Below are 16,009 nucleotides of genomic sequence, written 5' to 3' on the forward strand. Positions count from 1 at the left end.
TCTGAAGAATCCCTATTTTTTTATTTCAAATTATTATCTTTTGAGACAGAGTGTGTGTGCAAGTAGTTTAGGGGCACAGGGAGGCAGAGACTGTCAAGTAAGCTGCATGTTAGGTGTAGAGCCTGAGGCAGGGCTTGATCCCATGACGCTGGGGTCATGACCTGAACCAAAATCAACAGTCAGACACTCCACCAACTGAACCACCCAAGTGCCCCTAAAGAATCCTCATTTTGAAAAACCTGCTAAAACTCAAGCAAATTTTACAAAATTGGAGATCACAAACCCAACAAATAAGAATTCATGGTTTATACACAACAAAGAACAGTCCCCCGCAAAAGATAATTACAGTTACAGTAGCATCACAAAGAATAAACTACTTAAGACTCTACATAATGCTAGAGGTCAAAACTGGTGCAGAGAAAACTATAAAATATTGTGAAGGAATTGAAAGAAGAAGTAAGTGAAAACACATCCATGTTCTTACATTGGAATACTTCAAATTATTCAACTGTCACTATACTCAAAGTGATGTACTGATTTCATGCGACCCCCATCAAATTCCCAATGACATTTTTGGCAGAAAGATCACAACCAAATGGAACATTCACATGGGTCTGGCAGGATATTATATACCCACAATAATCTTGAAACATAAAGAGTATTCTGGTGGCACCAAACTTCCTAATTTACAACATACGTCAAAATCAGTTGTCAAAATAATGTACTACAGAAGAAAACAGACACAGAATAATGAAAAAGTGATGGTGAGCTACGCGTGCACTTCAATGTCAGTGTGACATTGTCAGTGTGACGTATGAAAACGAACAGAGCATCTTCTTAAAACTCACATTCTGATTTCGAATTTTATGTGGGGTCTGAGTTTCTACATTTCTCACAAACCTGAAACTCATGCCAACATCTTCACTTCAAGAGCCACATTTCTATATTCCAAGAAAAAAAAAAACACAAGAAGAAATCATGGAGTACTTTGAACTTGAAGAATAATGAGGAAATTAATAAGCCTCATATCGTGAACAGAAGCAACCATTCTCCTTATACACTTACTACACAGCACAGACCATACAGTTTAGCATGAATTCACCCATCTATCCTAGTAATCTATGAGAACAATAGTGTTGTTTTTCATCTTTCAAAAGAATATCTGGCAAAATTGCAATAATAGTATAATATGTGTCTTTATCCAGGTTATCCGACTTTAAAATTTTTTTTTCAACGTTTATTTATTTTTGGGACAGAGAGAGACAGAGCATGAACGGGGGAGGGGCAGAGAGAGAGGGAGACACAGAATCGGAAACAGGCTCCAGGCTCTGAGCCATCAGCCCAGAGCCTGACGCGGGGCTCGAACTCACGGACCGCGAGATCGTGACCTGGCTGAAGTCGGACGCTTAACCGGCTGCGCCACCCAGGCGCCCCAGGTTATCCGACTTTAAATTCATCTAAGAGGAACACACCAACCATTAGACAGAGACAATCCTCAAAGTAAGTTTACCGAAAGTTTCAACGTGGTGATGGTAATGCAAATATATTAAAACCATGAAACTGAGTAACATAAAGAGAAAAGTGAAGATTCCACATAAAATACAAAAATTACCAATTGAATACAAAAGAATAAAAGTGATAGAATGAAAAATGTTTACTCTCCCTGAAACTAAGAAATGTTTTCAATGACTTACAGATTATACATCTATTTGTGGAGAAAGATTTTTGTGACTTGCAAATACACCACAAACACACAAACTCAGAAATACAGAGGAGGACAGAAAGAGGAGAAGATAGCAGTGCAGGAGATGCTGGGCTCACCACGTCCTGCTGATCACTTAGATTCCACCCACATCTGCCTGAATAACCCAGAAAACCGCCAGAAGACTAGCAGAATGGACTCTCTGGAGCTAAGCCTAGACAGGAGGCCCACAGAAGAGGGTAGGAAGGGCAGAGAGGCAGTGCGCACTACATGGACTGGTGGGAGGGAGCCGGGGCAGTGGAGGGGTAGCCTGCCCTGCAACGCAGAGCCCCCAGTCTGACTTGCAAATGCAGAGGGGCCATACCGAGTGTTTTCTGACAGCCAAGCAGGACATAACATCTGGAATGTTATAAGTCAACAGCTCTGCTCAGAGAGCAGAAGGGCTAGAAGATAATGGGAGGAAGAGTTGTTGAACCCTGGAGGACAGAGCTCAGCTCACCAGGGAACAAAGGTGCTGGCCAGTGCCAACTCCTTCGCCCATCCACCTGCCGAAATTCCAAAGGGAACCAGTTCCCATCACGGAACTTGCTTGAACTGCACAAACACCCACATTGTGCGTCTATGCAACCATCCCTCCAAAGGGTCTGCCTCCCTCCCAGTGCTGCAGGGCCCCTCCCACAGCGGACCTTGGAGCACCAAAGGCAGGTGAGCTGAGCCTGCCCCTCCAGCCCCTGTGTACAGGGCGGATCCACCCTGGCTAATTCGCCAGATCCCACAGAGGAAGCACCACAAGCCTGGCAGTGTGGAAGTAGTCCAGACAGGGGCCACACCACTCCACAGTGAGTCCTGCCCCTGGGAGACGGGAAGATAAGGTACACACCAGTCTGACTGTGGGCCAGCGGTGGGCTCTGGGCAGACATCGGGTCTGACTGCGACCCTGCCCACCAACACAAGTTACCCCAGACAGCACAGGGGAAGAGCCCTGCAGTTCTGTGCCACTCTAGGGACAATCCAAAATGACAAAACGGAAGAATTCTCCTCAAAAGAAACGCCAGGAAGTAGTGACAGCTAACAAACTGATCAAAAACGATTTAAGCAATATAATAGAAAATGAATTTAAAATAATAGGGGTGCCTGCATGGCTCAGTCAGTTAAACATCCGACTTTGGCTCAGGGCATGATCTCGGGGTCTGTGAGTTTGAGCCCCGTGTGGGCTCTGTGCTGACAGCTCAGAGGCTGGAGCCTGGTTCAGATTCTGTGTCTCCCTCTCTCTCTGACCCTCCCCCATTCATGCTGTCTCTCCCTGTCTCAAAAATTAAATAAACGTTGAAAAATAAATAAAATAAAATAAAATAAAAGCCATAAAATTAATCGTTGGGCTTGAAAAAAGTATAGAGGACAGCAGAGAATATATCGCTACAGAGATCAAGGGACTAAGAAACAGGAGGAGCTAAAAAATGCTATAAATGACGTGCAAATTAAAATGGAGGCAAACACAGCTCAGAGGCAGAGGAGAGAATAGGTGAATTACAAGATAAAATTATGGAAAAAGAGGAAGCTGAGAAAAAGATAAAAAAAAAATTCAGGAGTATGAGGGAGAATTAGAGAACTAAGTGATATGAAGAAACACAACAATATACGCATAATTGGGATTCCAGAGGAGGAAGAGACAGAAAAGTGCTGAAGGTGTACTTGAAGAAATCATAGCTGAAAACTTCCCTGATCTGGGGAAGGAAAAAGGCATTGAAATCCAAGAGGCACAGAGAACTCCCTTCAGACGGAACTGAAATCGATCTTCTGCATGACATACCATACTGAAACTGGCAAAATACAAGGATAAAGAGAGAATTCTGAACGCAACTAGGGATAAACATGCTCTAACATATAAAGGGAGACCAATAAGACTCGTGACGGATGTATCTACTGAAACTTGGCAGGCCAGCAAGGAATGGCAGGAAATCTTCAATGTGGTGAACAGAAAAAAAATGCAGCTGAGAATCCTCTATCCAGCAAGTCTGTCATTTAGAATAGAAGGAGATAAAGTTCTTCCCAAACAAACAAACACTGAAGGAAATCATCACCCCTAAACCAGCCCTACAAGAGATACAAAGGGGGATCCTGTGAAACAAAGTACCAGAGATATCACTACAAGCATGAAACCTACAAACATCACAGTGACTCTAAACCCATATCTTTTTATAATAACACTGAATGTAAATGAACTAAATGCTCCAACCAAAAGACATAGGGTAACAGAATGGAAAACAAAACAAAACAAAATAAAACAAAACAAAACAAGACCCATCTATTTGCTATCTACAAGAGACTCATTTTAGACCTAAGGACACCTTCAGACTGAAAGTGAGGAGATGGAGAAGTATCTATCATGCTACTGGAACTCAAAAGAAAGCTGGAATAGCCATATTTATATCAGACAAACTAGACTGTAAATTAAAGACTATACCCTTCATAAGTATACAAGAATTGCGATCATACCATGCCTACTTTCAGACCACAATGCTATGATGCTTGAAATCAACCACAGGAAGAAGTCTGGAAAACCTCCAAAAGCATGGAGGTTAAAGAACACCCTATTAAAGAATGAATGGGTCAACCAGACAATTAGAGAAGAAATGAAAAAATATATGGAAACAAATGAAAATGAAAATACAACAATCCAAACCCTCTGGGATGCAGTGAAGGCAGTCCTCAGAGGAAAATACATTGCAATCCAGACCTATCTCAAGAAACAAGAAAATTCCTCCCAAAAAATATAACAGCACACCTAAAGGAAACAGAAACAGAACAGCAAAGACACCCCAAAGCCAGCAAAAGAAGACAAATAATAAAGATCAGAGCAGAAATAAACACTATAGAATCTAAAAAAACAGTAGAGCAGATCAATGAATCCAAGAGTTGGTGTTTTGAAAAAATAAACAGAATTGATAAGCCTCTAGCCAGGCTTCTCAAAAAGAAAAGGGAGATGACCCAAATAGATAAAATCATGAATGAAAATGGATTTATTACAACCAATCCCTCAGAAATACAAGCAGTTATCAGGGAATACTATGAAAATCTAATGCCAACAAACTGGACCACCTGGAAGAAATGGACAAATTCCTAAACACCCACACACTTCCAAACTCAAACAGGAAGAAATTGAAAGCTTGAACAGACCCATAACCAGCGAAGCAATCGAATCAGTTATCAAAAACCTCCCAACAAATATGAGTCCAGGGCCAGATGGCTTCCCAGGGGAATTCTACCCGACATTTAAAGCAGAGATAATACCTATCTTTCTCAAGCTACTCCAAAAAGTAGAAAGGGAAGGAACACTTCCAGACTCATTCTATGAAGCCAGCATTACATTGATTCCTAAACCAGAGACCCACTAAAAAAAGAGAACTATAGCCCAATATCCCTGATGAATATGAAAGAAAACATTCTCAATAAGATACTAGCAAATCGAATTCAACAGCATATAAAAAGAATTATTCACCATGATCAAGTGGGATTCATTCCTGAGCATCAGGGCTGGTTCAGCATTCGCAAATCAATCAACGTGATACATCACATTAGTAAAAGAAAAAATAAGAACCATAGGATCCTGTCAATAGAGGCAGAAAAAGCATTAGACAAAATTCAGCATCCTTTCTTAATAAAAACCCTTGAGAAAGTCAGGATAGAAAGAACACACTTAAACATCATAAAAGCCATTTATGAAAAGCCCACAGCTAATATCATCCTCAATGGGGAAAAACTGAGAGCTTTCTCCCTGAGATCAGGAACACGACAGGGATGTCCACTCTCACCGCTGTTGTTTAACATAGTGTTGGAAGTGCTAGCATCGGCACACACAAAACAAGAGGAAATCAAAGGCATCAAAATTGACAAACATGAAGTCAAGCTTTCCCTTTTTGCAGATGACATGATACTACACATGGAAAACCCGTGATAGACTCCACCAAAAGTCTGCTAGACCTGATACATGAATTCAGCAAAGTCGTAGGATACAAAATCAATGTACAGAAATCAGTTGCATTCTTATACACGAATAATGTAGCAACAGAAGGCAAATAAAGAAACTAATCCCATTCACAATTGCACCAAGAGGCATAAAATACGTAGGATTAACCTAACCAAAGATGTAAAATATCTGTATCCTGAAAACTATAGAAAGCTTATGGAGGAAATTGAAGAAGATATGAAGAAATGGAGAAACATTCCATGCTCATGGATTGGAAGAATAAATATTGTCAAAATGTCAATACTACCCAAAGCTATCTACACATTCAATGCAATCCCAATCAAAAGTGCACCAGCATTCTTCTCGAAACTAGAACAAGCAATCCTAACATTTGTATGGAACCACAAAAGGCCCGGAATAGCCAAAGTAATACTGTTGAAGAAGAACAAAGCAGGAGGCATCCCAATCCCAGACTGTAGCCTCTACTACAAAGCTGTCATCATCAAGACAGCATGGTATTGGCACAAAAAACAGACACATAGACCAATGAAATAGAATGGAAACCCCAGAACTAGACCCACAAAAATATGGCCAGCTAATCTTTGACAAAGCAGGAAAGAATATCCAATGGAAAAAAAGACTGTCTCTTTAACAAATGGTTCTGGGAGAATGGGACAGCAACATGCAGAAGGTTGAAACTAGACCACTTTCTTACACCATTCCCAAAAATAAACTCAAAATGGATGAAGGACCTGAATGTGAGACAGGAAACCATCAAAACCCTAGAGGAGAAAGCAGGGAAAAACCTCTCTGACCTCAGCCGCAGCAATTTCTTACTTGACACATCCCCAAAGGCCAGGGAATACAAAGCAAAAATGAACTATTGGGACCTCATGAAGATAAAAAGCTTCTGCACAGCAAAGGAAACAATCAACAAAACGAAAAGGCAAACAACGGAATGGCAAAAGATGTTTGCAAATGATATATGAGACAAAGGGCTAGCATCCAAAATCTACAAAGAACTCCCCAAACTCCTCACCCGAAAACCAAAAAATCCAGTGAAGAAATGGGCAGAAAACATGAATAGACACTTCTCTAAAGAAGACATCCGGATGGCCAACAGGCACATGAAAAGATGCTCAACGTCGCTCCTCATCAGGGAAATACAAATCAAAACCACACTCAGATACCACCGCACGCCAGTCATAGTGGCTAAAATGAACACATCGGGAGACTATAGATGCTGGCGAGCATGTGGAGAAACGGGTACCTTCTTGCACTGTTGGTGGGAATGCAAACTGGTGCAGTCGCTCTGGAAAACAGTGTGGAGATTCCTGAAAAAATTAAAACTAGCGCTACCCTATGACCCAGCGATAGCACTGCTAGGAATTTACCCAAGGGATACAGGAGTGTTAATTCACAGGAGCACTTGTACCTCAATGTTTATAGCAGCACTCTCAACAATAGCCAAATTATGGAAAGAGCCTAAATGTCCATCAACTGACGAATGGATAAAGAAATTGTGGCTTATATACACAATGGAATACTACTTGGCAATGAGAAAGAATGATATATGGCCTTTTGTTGCAACGTGCATGGAACTGGAGAGTGTTATGCTAAGTGAAAGAGGTCATACAGAGAAAGACAGATACCATGTATTTTCACTCTTATGTGGATCCTGAGAAACTAAGGACCATGGGGGAGGGAAAGAAAAAAAAAAAACAGGTTAGAGAAGGAGGGAGGCAAACCATAAGAGACTCTTAAATCTGAGGACATACTGAGGGTTGATGGGCGGTGGGAGGGAGGGTAGGGTGGGTGTTGGGTATTGAGGAGGGCCCCTGTTGAGATAAGCACTGGGTGTTATATGGAAACCAATTTGACAATAAATTTCATATTAAAAAAAAAAGAAATACCAATAGGTATTGTTTTTGAGTCTTCTATAGCATTAAAAGTCTAGGTCTCCTTTATGTTTTGTGCTGGATTACATTCACAATTTTAAGGCATTTGAACTAATGCGATGCACATTTTCTTTATTTGCAGCAACAGTAAAGAGATAAGGAGGAGTATCTATGGGACATGAGTGCAGAATAAAATGGAAATTTACAGGACAGAACTCTCATTCACAATCTCTACTTTAAACAGCAATTCCTACAGCAAACATAGGAGGAATCCTTCATTTTCCAAAGCAGACAACAAACAAGGTGACATGAAGGAGGAAGCTTCCAGAATAAAAGAGATGATTAGTGCACATCCTCCCATATGATACTTAATGCTAACAGAGAAAAAATATCAACCTTCTAGTGGAGGGATCCAGCAGAGAGCACACGGGAAATAAGGAACCTGTAATGGGTGACACTGGGATCAGGTGGCTAATGTTCTTCAAAGGACACAGAACGACAGCTGTGAAATAAATGTCCAGAACAAATATGTAAATCACAGTCTAACAGCCAAAAGGAAAGTAACCATTTTATTCAAATATCAAGCCACTATGCCATGGCAAACAATTCAAATGATCATCTTAGAGAGACTTATGGAGAAAGAAGAGAGAACAGGTAACCAAATGATATCAGGAAAACTCTGCAAGACCAACAGGTCAACCCAAATGATCTACCTCATACCTCATGATGCACATGCCATGTCAGAATTTTCATCAAATAAGTCAGAAATGAATCTCATAAAGAGCCACGCAAGGTGAAAACATTTATGACAAAGGCACAGGAAGTTTCTATTATACAAGAAAAAGATGAAAATTATGAGGTTACTGAGAAATAACGTACCCATTGAGTCTTTATGGTAGGCTGTGAGTTCTAAGTTCTCAGTGTTCTAGTTCCCCTGTGGCATTAATGTTGGTAGGAATATTAGAATACGCATAGACAAATTATTTCACCATTGAGGAATGGAAGACATAAATTGGAAATTTCTCATTATCATTCATAAGAAAAATAAGCTTCTGAAGTGAAATAGAGCATGAGATTTTCTCATTTTAGAAAATGCTTTTTTATCTGAGGGAATTCCTGAATCTCAGTGTTGTATGATTAAGCCTAAAGCATCAGTGGGGCGCCTGGGTGGCTCAGTTGGTTGACCATCCAACTTCACCTCAGGTCATGATCTTGTGGTCTGTGAGTTCGAACCCCACATCAAGCTCTGTGCTGACTGCCTGGAGGCTCCTTCAAATTCTATGTCTCTGTCTCTCTCTGCCCCTCCCCCACAATTGCTCTCTCTGTCTGCCTCTCTCTCTCTCTCTCAAAAAAAACATTAAAATAAAAAAAAGATTATAGCCTCAGGAACATTGGAAAGCACAAACCGGGAATCACGTGATCCCTGTCTCCAGTGCTCCTGGGATTTGGACACCAAAACCCACTCAGTCCAGCACTACTATGACACACTTCTCACGAAAACAGAAACTGGGAATGACTTACAATAGAGTTTCTCAGAATATGGAGAATTCTCCAGGGCCTCCAAAGCAAAGGAGAAGCTTTCAGACTTTGGAGATACTCAAAGCACAAGGGGAGTCTCCTGGCACTCACTGTGGATGTGATGGACCATCACTGGAGCAGAACAAAGAATCCTTCGAGAATGTAAGAGTATGATGGGTTGGAAAGCTGATGTCCCGCTATGAGTGGGACACACATAAAACTGGGCTTCCAAACTAATTTCCATTCAAGGAGAGCTACTTGAGCCATATTTTAAATATTTGCATATCACCACTGTCATCTGTTTTGTTCATGCCCACCTACCTGCTGGTGAGGCTATCGTCTTCTCTCTCTTCACATCCCAGAGCTCCCTCTTTTGTTCCAGAAAAATGACCAGGTGTGGTTTCGACACAATGAGGCCTGATTATCAGAAAAAAAAAAAAAGTTCATACCTGTTTCTCAGATTCTTTCACCCCAATACTGTGCTCAGTACATGAGAGAGGACATTGTAGAATTCCAGAAAATGATTTCTGAATGCTGTTGCCCAAAAGCCCCTTTAGTATACTTGACAGGAATTTCCAATGTTCACATCATGACCTCACGTCCAAGTACTACCACTACAGGAATGAGTAGCAGTTGGGAGCTTAAGTGGGCAGTACCATATTATGCCACTCAATGTTTACAATTACCACTCATCTACAGATGATGATGCTCTTACCTCACCGTAAAGAAGGGGAATCTACACCTGGAAAGGACACCTCATGAAGATATTTCTCTATATCTACAAACTCTACTTCTTTCTCTGACTGCAGGCATCTGATCCCAGTCATGCAAAGAGGATGTCTCCAAGAGACAGTCTTCCAAGGAAGGAACAAACCCGCGAGTGAGGTTTGGGAAGTCTGGAAGGAGTTATCCTCACCCAAGAAGAGGAGGTGTCCATAGGTCTCTAACATCACATCCCTGTACAGTTCTCGCTGACTCTGGTTCAGGCATCCCCATTCCTCCTGAGAGAATTCTATGGCCACATCCCTGAAGGTCAGCAGTCCCTGCAACAAATACCACAGTTACCAAGTAGCCATAGGCAGCGTTCATAACGGTACCTAAGATGCAGGAGGGAGTTAATGTCACCAGCTGGACCCCAAGACCTGACCTTCACTGCTTACTTGTTGATACCCACTGCCCTTAGGCCCTCATTTTATTTCACTTCTTCTTTCAACCTTATCTGTTACTTCAGGCAACAACACCCCAGGGCCATCGTCTCTTGTGATGGAAACAGAAAGTATACAACAAAAGGTATGTCATCTGAGAAAGAGCTTATACCCACCCTGTCTGAGCTCATCCCCTGACTCACTCCTAAGCAGGTAGACAGTGGTGTCAACCACGGGTAGAGGATTGTTACCATGACCTGATTATAATACTAAACTCTCCACCTAAGAGTGAGCACAAACCTCATTTACTATGTAACATCCAGAGTAGGTATGGAACTGCTTGCTTTCAAAAAGTAAACATTCTAATGTGTATTTATTTTTGAGAGAGAGACAGAGCAGGAGCAGGGGAAGGACAGAGATGGAGACACAGAATTGGAAGCAGGCTCCAGGCTCTGAGCTGCCAGCACAGAGCCCAATGCAGGGCTCGAACTCACAAACCGCAAGATCTCGAGCACACAGACTGCATGATCATGACCCGAGCTGAAGCTGGATGCTCAGCCAACTGAGCCACCCAGGCCCCCCTGTATACAACTGTTTTCTTCAGGGCCAAGTGCAACCTTATCCCCACCTTTACATCAGGTGATGGGCTCTCCCTCTAATTCTCCACCCTGACTATATATGAAACCATTCCCTTCCCGGGGTCTCTGCTTTGGAAGTGATTCCCTGTGGTCTCCTTAATTGTTGAAAATCACATTTCCTTTGTGTGACAACCCCAGCTGGTATACATTCTATCTGTGACTCACCAAGAAGTGAATTCCTGTTTGTTTAGGTATATTGGGAAAACTGGTTCTGACTTAGAGGGGTTTCCTGCTTTCTGCAGGAAGACCTTTTTCAACACAATGATATGCTTTCATCTATTTTCTTACTTTGAGGTAAGAACCAGTGTAAATATTGTGTTTATTCAAGCGAATTTATAAAATGAAGGCATCAACAAAGGCATCCACATTTTTAAATACTATATTCACATCACGTAGTATACCTGGTGTCTATTTCTTAGATGGAAAGTCTGGGTGTGTTACAATGTACGTAGCGTATTCTAATATGAATTACAATTTCACAATGGTGCATTGAAGAGCTTTATTTTTTTTTTAAGTTTATATGCTTATTTTGAGAGAGTGAGAGAGAGAGCAGGTGGGGGAGGGGTACAGAGAGGGAGAGAGAGAGAATCCCAAAGAGGCTCCCCACTGACAGTGCAGAGCCTGACTTGGGGCTCCATCTCAGGAACCATGAGCTACTGACCTAAGCTGAAATCAAGAGTCAGATGCTAAACTGACTGAGCCACCCAAGTGCCCCCAGATTCTGCACTCCTGACAAGACATTAGCCTATTGGCCAGGGAATAGATATTTGAATAACAAACAGCAACAATTCAAAGGCAGGAACTCATGGAGTACTTGGAACTAAATGGGTTTTTAACAACCACAGGTTCTACTAGAATAGCAAAAAAGGCAACAAGGAGCCTTTCTGAGCATTTCCTACTTAGTAGAGAGCATCTACTCATTTTTCATAAATTAATGGAAAATGAATAATAATTACAATTATAAACAATTATCATCTATGAGAGCAAACAGGTTATTCTATTTCTCTGTGGATATTTTGTCAAGCATCCAGTACATGGAAGAGATTCCGTTTTAACCCGGGTTATCTGACCTAGAGTTGATCTAAAACGACACAGTGGTCAATATCTAGACGGGACCCTAAAGCAACGTTAGTAACACGTGTGAAAGCTGAAAAGAATGATGGAAACCAGAAAGTGTCCACACAAAAGTGATCTCCTGTTTTACACTTCATGCACACACCCATACATTTAGAAAGCAGATACACATATTAAAAGTGATAGAGTGGAGGGCCACCTGGGTGGCTCAGTTAGTTAAGCATCTGACTTTTGATTTTGACTGAGATTGTGATCTCCAGGCTCCTGTGTATGCGCCCTACATTGGACTCTGCGATGATAACAGGGAGCCTGCTGTTAAATTGTCTCTCTCTCTTCCTCTCTCTCTCTGCGCCTTCTCCACTTGTTCTCTTGATCTCCCCGTCTCTCACACAAACTACAGGAAACAAAGGAAGAGCAGAAAATGGTCGTGGAAACTAAGAAACATCTTCAATGACATTACACTCATGAATCTAGTTTTGGATAATGATGCTTAGGTCTTTTAGTCACACTGTCAACACAAACACATTGAATGATATACATAAACCAGCTATTATTTCTGAATCTAGTATGATGAGGGATACAAACAGGAAAATGTGCACCTTCACCAGAGAAGGCTGACCTAGGGCCTGCAGAGTTTTAATAAGCATCAAGAAGTGCTGGTTGTTACATTCTTAAGGGGTCTCCTGACTGCCTATACATCTCCATAAGTAACGTTGAACTGAATGGTAATCACCAGAGAAATCCTGCAGAAGCAGTTTTACACTCAGAAATTCAAAGGAAGGGCCTCCTGAGTTGCTCAGTGGGTTAAGCCTCTGTCTCTTGGTTGTGGTTTCAGTCATGATCTCACAGTTCATGAGTTTGAGTCCCCAGTAGGGCTCCATGCTACTGAGTATGTGGAACCTGCTTTCGATTCTCTTTCTCTCCCAATTTTTCCCCGTTCCCCCCCTCACGTGCTCTGTCTCCTTCTCAAAATAAGTAAATAAACTTAAAAAAAAAATAAAAGGAACATTTGTGATCTAATACTTCGTGCAGCTCCCCTGCCCCTAGGACTTGTAAGCTTCATGAAGCCACCGAATGGCTCTCTCTGCCCACAGGTGCAGTCTCTGTGCCACTCCAATAAGCTATCTTGCATCATGCAACATCTCCAGAATTATTTCTTGACCATTGTGCTTGATTATCCCACCATATACTGTTTCATTGAAAGCTTTTGTTTCAATCCTCATTTCTGCTCTATTCTGTTTCAGGATTCGAAGGTGCAAGCATGTAAACTATGGGATTCTTCTTTTCTTGTTCTGAAAATACAAACTAAATAGAAGAATAGATTTGCATCAAGAATGTGGAGTAAACTAACAATCTACAGGATGGAAGTCCGAGGGATTTAGAACCTCCACTCCCAGAAGTCATTATCTCTACTACACAATGGTGAGAGTCTTCATTATCCAGTGGCAACGGGTGGGATGTGGGTTGGGAGCAAGTGGTCAAGAAAGGATTCTGGAGACCTCTTTGGTCAAAAAAGCTGTTTTCATGAAAGCACAGGGAGAGGAATTGTGGGCGCCAAGGGCTGCAGCAGGATTTGAGGAGACACTGCTGGTATGCTTTAAGTTGGAGGCATAGAGATAAAAGAAGTTTCTAAAGCATTTTCAGATAGTCAAGAAGACTTGCAGGATACTGGCAGTCTGGCTCTCCTCAAGCTGAGCTTCCCTTTTGCCTCTGGCAAAGCATTCACATGAAGGCAATTGTGAATTCCTTGAGCAATGTCATACTCTGCCTATATCTAGTGTTTATCAATGGATGGCAAACTCTAAGAAAATTTAATCCTACCGACATTTCTTTTGCCTCTGTTCCTTTCATCAGAAACTACAGGCAAAGAGAAACTTTGCCAGAAGAAAGATTGTTCCAGTTGAAATGGGATGGTTTCTGCATATCACTCGGTAAATCTACCTAATGAAATAAATTGAAATGAAATTGGAATGAAACAACCTGAAAATGGGGTATCTTTTTCACATTCTAAGCAACAAGAGTCTTCCTTTTATCTGACAACTTTGGAGTTAATCCGGGCCTCATATCCATCCTGTGTATTTGTGCATTTTCTTCCTCCTGGTCTCCAGAGAGGTGATTAAGAATCCAGATCTGACCTAAATGGGAACTGTTTTCCTTGAGTGCTATGCAGGACCAGACTCCACCAGCAACAGGAATCTTGGACTCAACGCCTTCCCCTGTGGATCGTTCACAAAGGGAATATTTTCAATACTTGCAGAACTTTAATTTGGAGTTGGAGAAGGGGGAGAAGGCTCAGCGATACAAGGGAAGAGTGTTCTACAAACCTAATCTTGAGTTTCATCTGAAAAGGTTAAAACTTGGGTGAAAAAATAAAGCAGAAATCTCAGAACTAGAAAAAGCAACACTTGCGATTTCAGTTTGCATGGGCCTTCAAGAGAAACACAGGGCACGGTCTCTGCCCTCAGATGCACAGCTTACCTGAGAACTGGCCATTTCTTCTTTCACCTGGTCCCCTGGGTTTCTTCTCTGAAGATTTTGCTGGAGATCTCACAGCTGCATCCGCAGAAAATGTCTTCCAAGCCACTAACACAGCCTCTACACCTGTAAACTGATCACCTGCAGGCCAGACTTTGAAATGTAGAAAAGGCCCAACTTCCTACTCCTTTGTGTAAAAAGCTATTCAGAACTTTTTGAGCTCCTAATTGGATGCCAACCTCTGAGTTTTCCTCTTCTCCTTTCCACAGATGCTTCTCCTCCCACAGATACCACTACACCCCACAAATGCCGCTACACTATAGGTACACTTTGTTACACGGCCTTGATCCTCTCCAACTCCTATAGGGGAGACCCTGGTACCTCTCCTAGAGCCAAAGCCTGCACTCACCCCTCCTAAATTATTGGGAAACCTTTGTGCTGCATCCTGGATTCCTTTAGAATCACCTGGGGCGCTTAATTAAAACAACACCATTGTTTCAACAAACATTGATTGACAGAATCTGGTGGGGGGGGAGGGGGCGATATGATCATTTTTTGAAATTCCACAAGTGATCCTATTGGGAGGTATTTGGGAAGGTGACCAGACAAAAAGCACGATCATAGCTATGGTTGTTGTCCAGATTGAAATCCATGCCTTCTCCACTGATCAGAGTTTCTGGGGATTTACACATCCCCCCTCTTTCTTCTATGCAGTGGGAGACACCCTTCCACAGGGAGCTTTCCCTTATACATGCAAATGCCTCTTTCAAAAGGGTTTCAGACCTTTTCCTTGTCTGCTCCTTTAAAGTAATCCTTATGCCAAAGAGACACAGTTGTTTGGAATGGTAAAATGCTCCCATTCAGTAGCAAAGTTGACTTTCTTAAGTCACCGCTAAACAGTTTTCCCAACTGAATGCATTTTTTAACTCCTTCCAGGAATATTTGAGATTTCTAATTCCTCATTATTTTCACTGAAATTTGGTGTTATCCTCTTTTCCTTATTTTGTCCATTCTAGAAAATATTGAGTGGTTTCTCACAGTAAAATATAGAGTGATCTAAGACAGTTGTGCTGCTGCCTGAAACTGAAACCACTTAAAAGCATAAAGTTGAGCAATTCAAAATGGTGGCATTCAAACATCAACAAGGCTTCCTATTAAACTTAGTAACCTTTTTTCTCTTGGGGAAACCTCCCATCATTCCTTCTGAACCACCCCCCCACTTTTTCTTTTAACCAAAGAGTACCAAACTGGAAATATGATGACCAATGTTTGTAGCCCAAAAACAATTCTTGTCAAAACAAGATGGATCCTGTTTTTCCCTATAAAAACCCCCAGCCCCTTCCTCTGGGTGGGCTTGCAATGTTGAAGGCCTTAACCTGCTTCAGCCTCTTCTGCCTGGGAAAACAATAAAGCTCTTATTCCTCTTTTGCCCAAACTCTCTCTTCACATTATATTTTAGCTCTGAAGAACAGAGTTCAGTTTTCAACAACAGAATGAATGTGTATGAGAAGGAAACATTTTCCTTTCTCTGTGCTCTATTATTTGGCCAGTCTAACGATTAAACTGATATCAGGCAGGTTCAAAAGAGAAAA

At 41.7% G+C, this 16,009-nt stretch overlaps 1 protein-coding gene across 1 annotated transcript in view; it reads right to left on the reverse strand.

The window, feature by feature from the left end:
• LOC124511660 (zinc finger protein 729-like) overlaps positions 1-14,435 on the reverse strand; it is an 84,523-nt gene extending 70,088 nt beyond the window's left edge. The window contains exons 1-3 of the mRNA XM_047079050.1: positions 14,421-14,435; positions 10,002-10,128; positions 9,420-9,502 (exon numbers count right to left, since the gene is read on the reverse strand). Of these exons, the coding sequence (XP_046935006.1) occupies positions 9,420-9,502; positions 10,002-10,128; positions 14,421-14,435 (225 nt within the window). The remainder of the gene's footprint in view (positions 1-9,419; positions 9,503-10,001; positions 10,129-14,420) is intronic.
• Between the last annotated feature and the right edge of the window lie 1,574 nt (positions 14,436-16,009).

The sequence above is a fragment of the Lynx rufus genome, unplaced genomic scaffold (assembly GCF_022079265.1).
Source record: "Lynx rufus isolate CCGP_SWC_20201006 ecotype Redwood Valley unplaced genomic scaffold, mLynRuf1.p SCAF_16, whole genome shotgun sequence".
Taxonomy (NCBI): domain Eukaryota; kingdom Metazoa; phylum Chordata; class Mammalia; order Carnivora; family Felidae; genus Lynx; species Lynx rufus.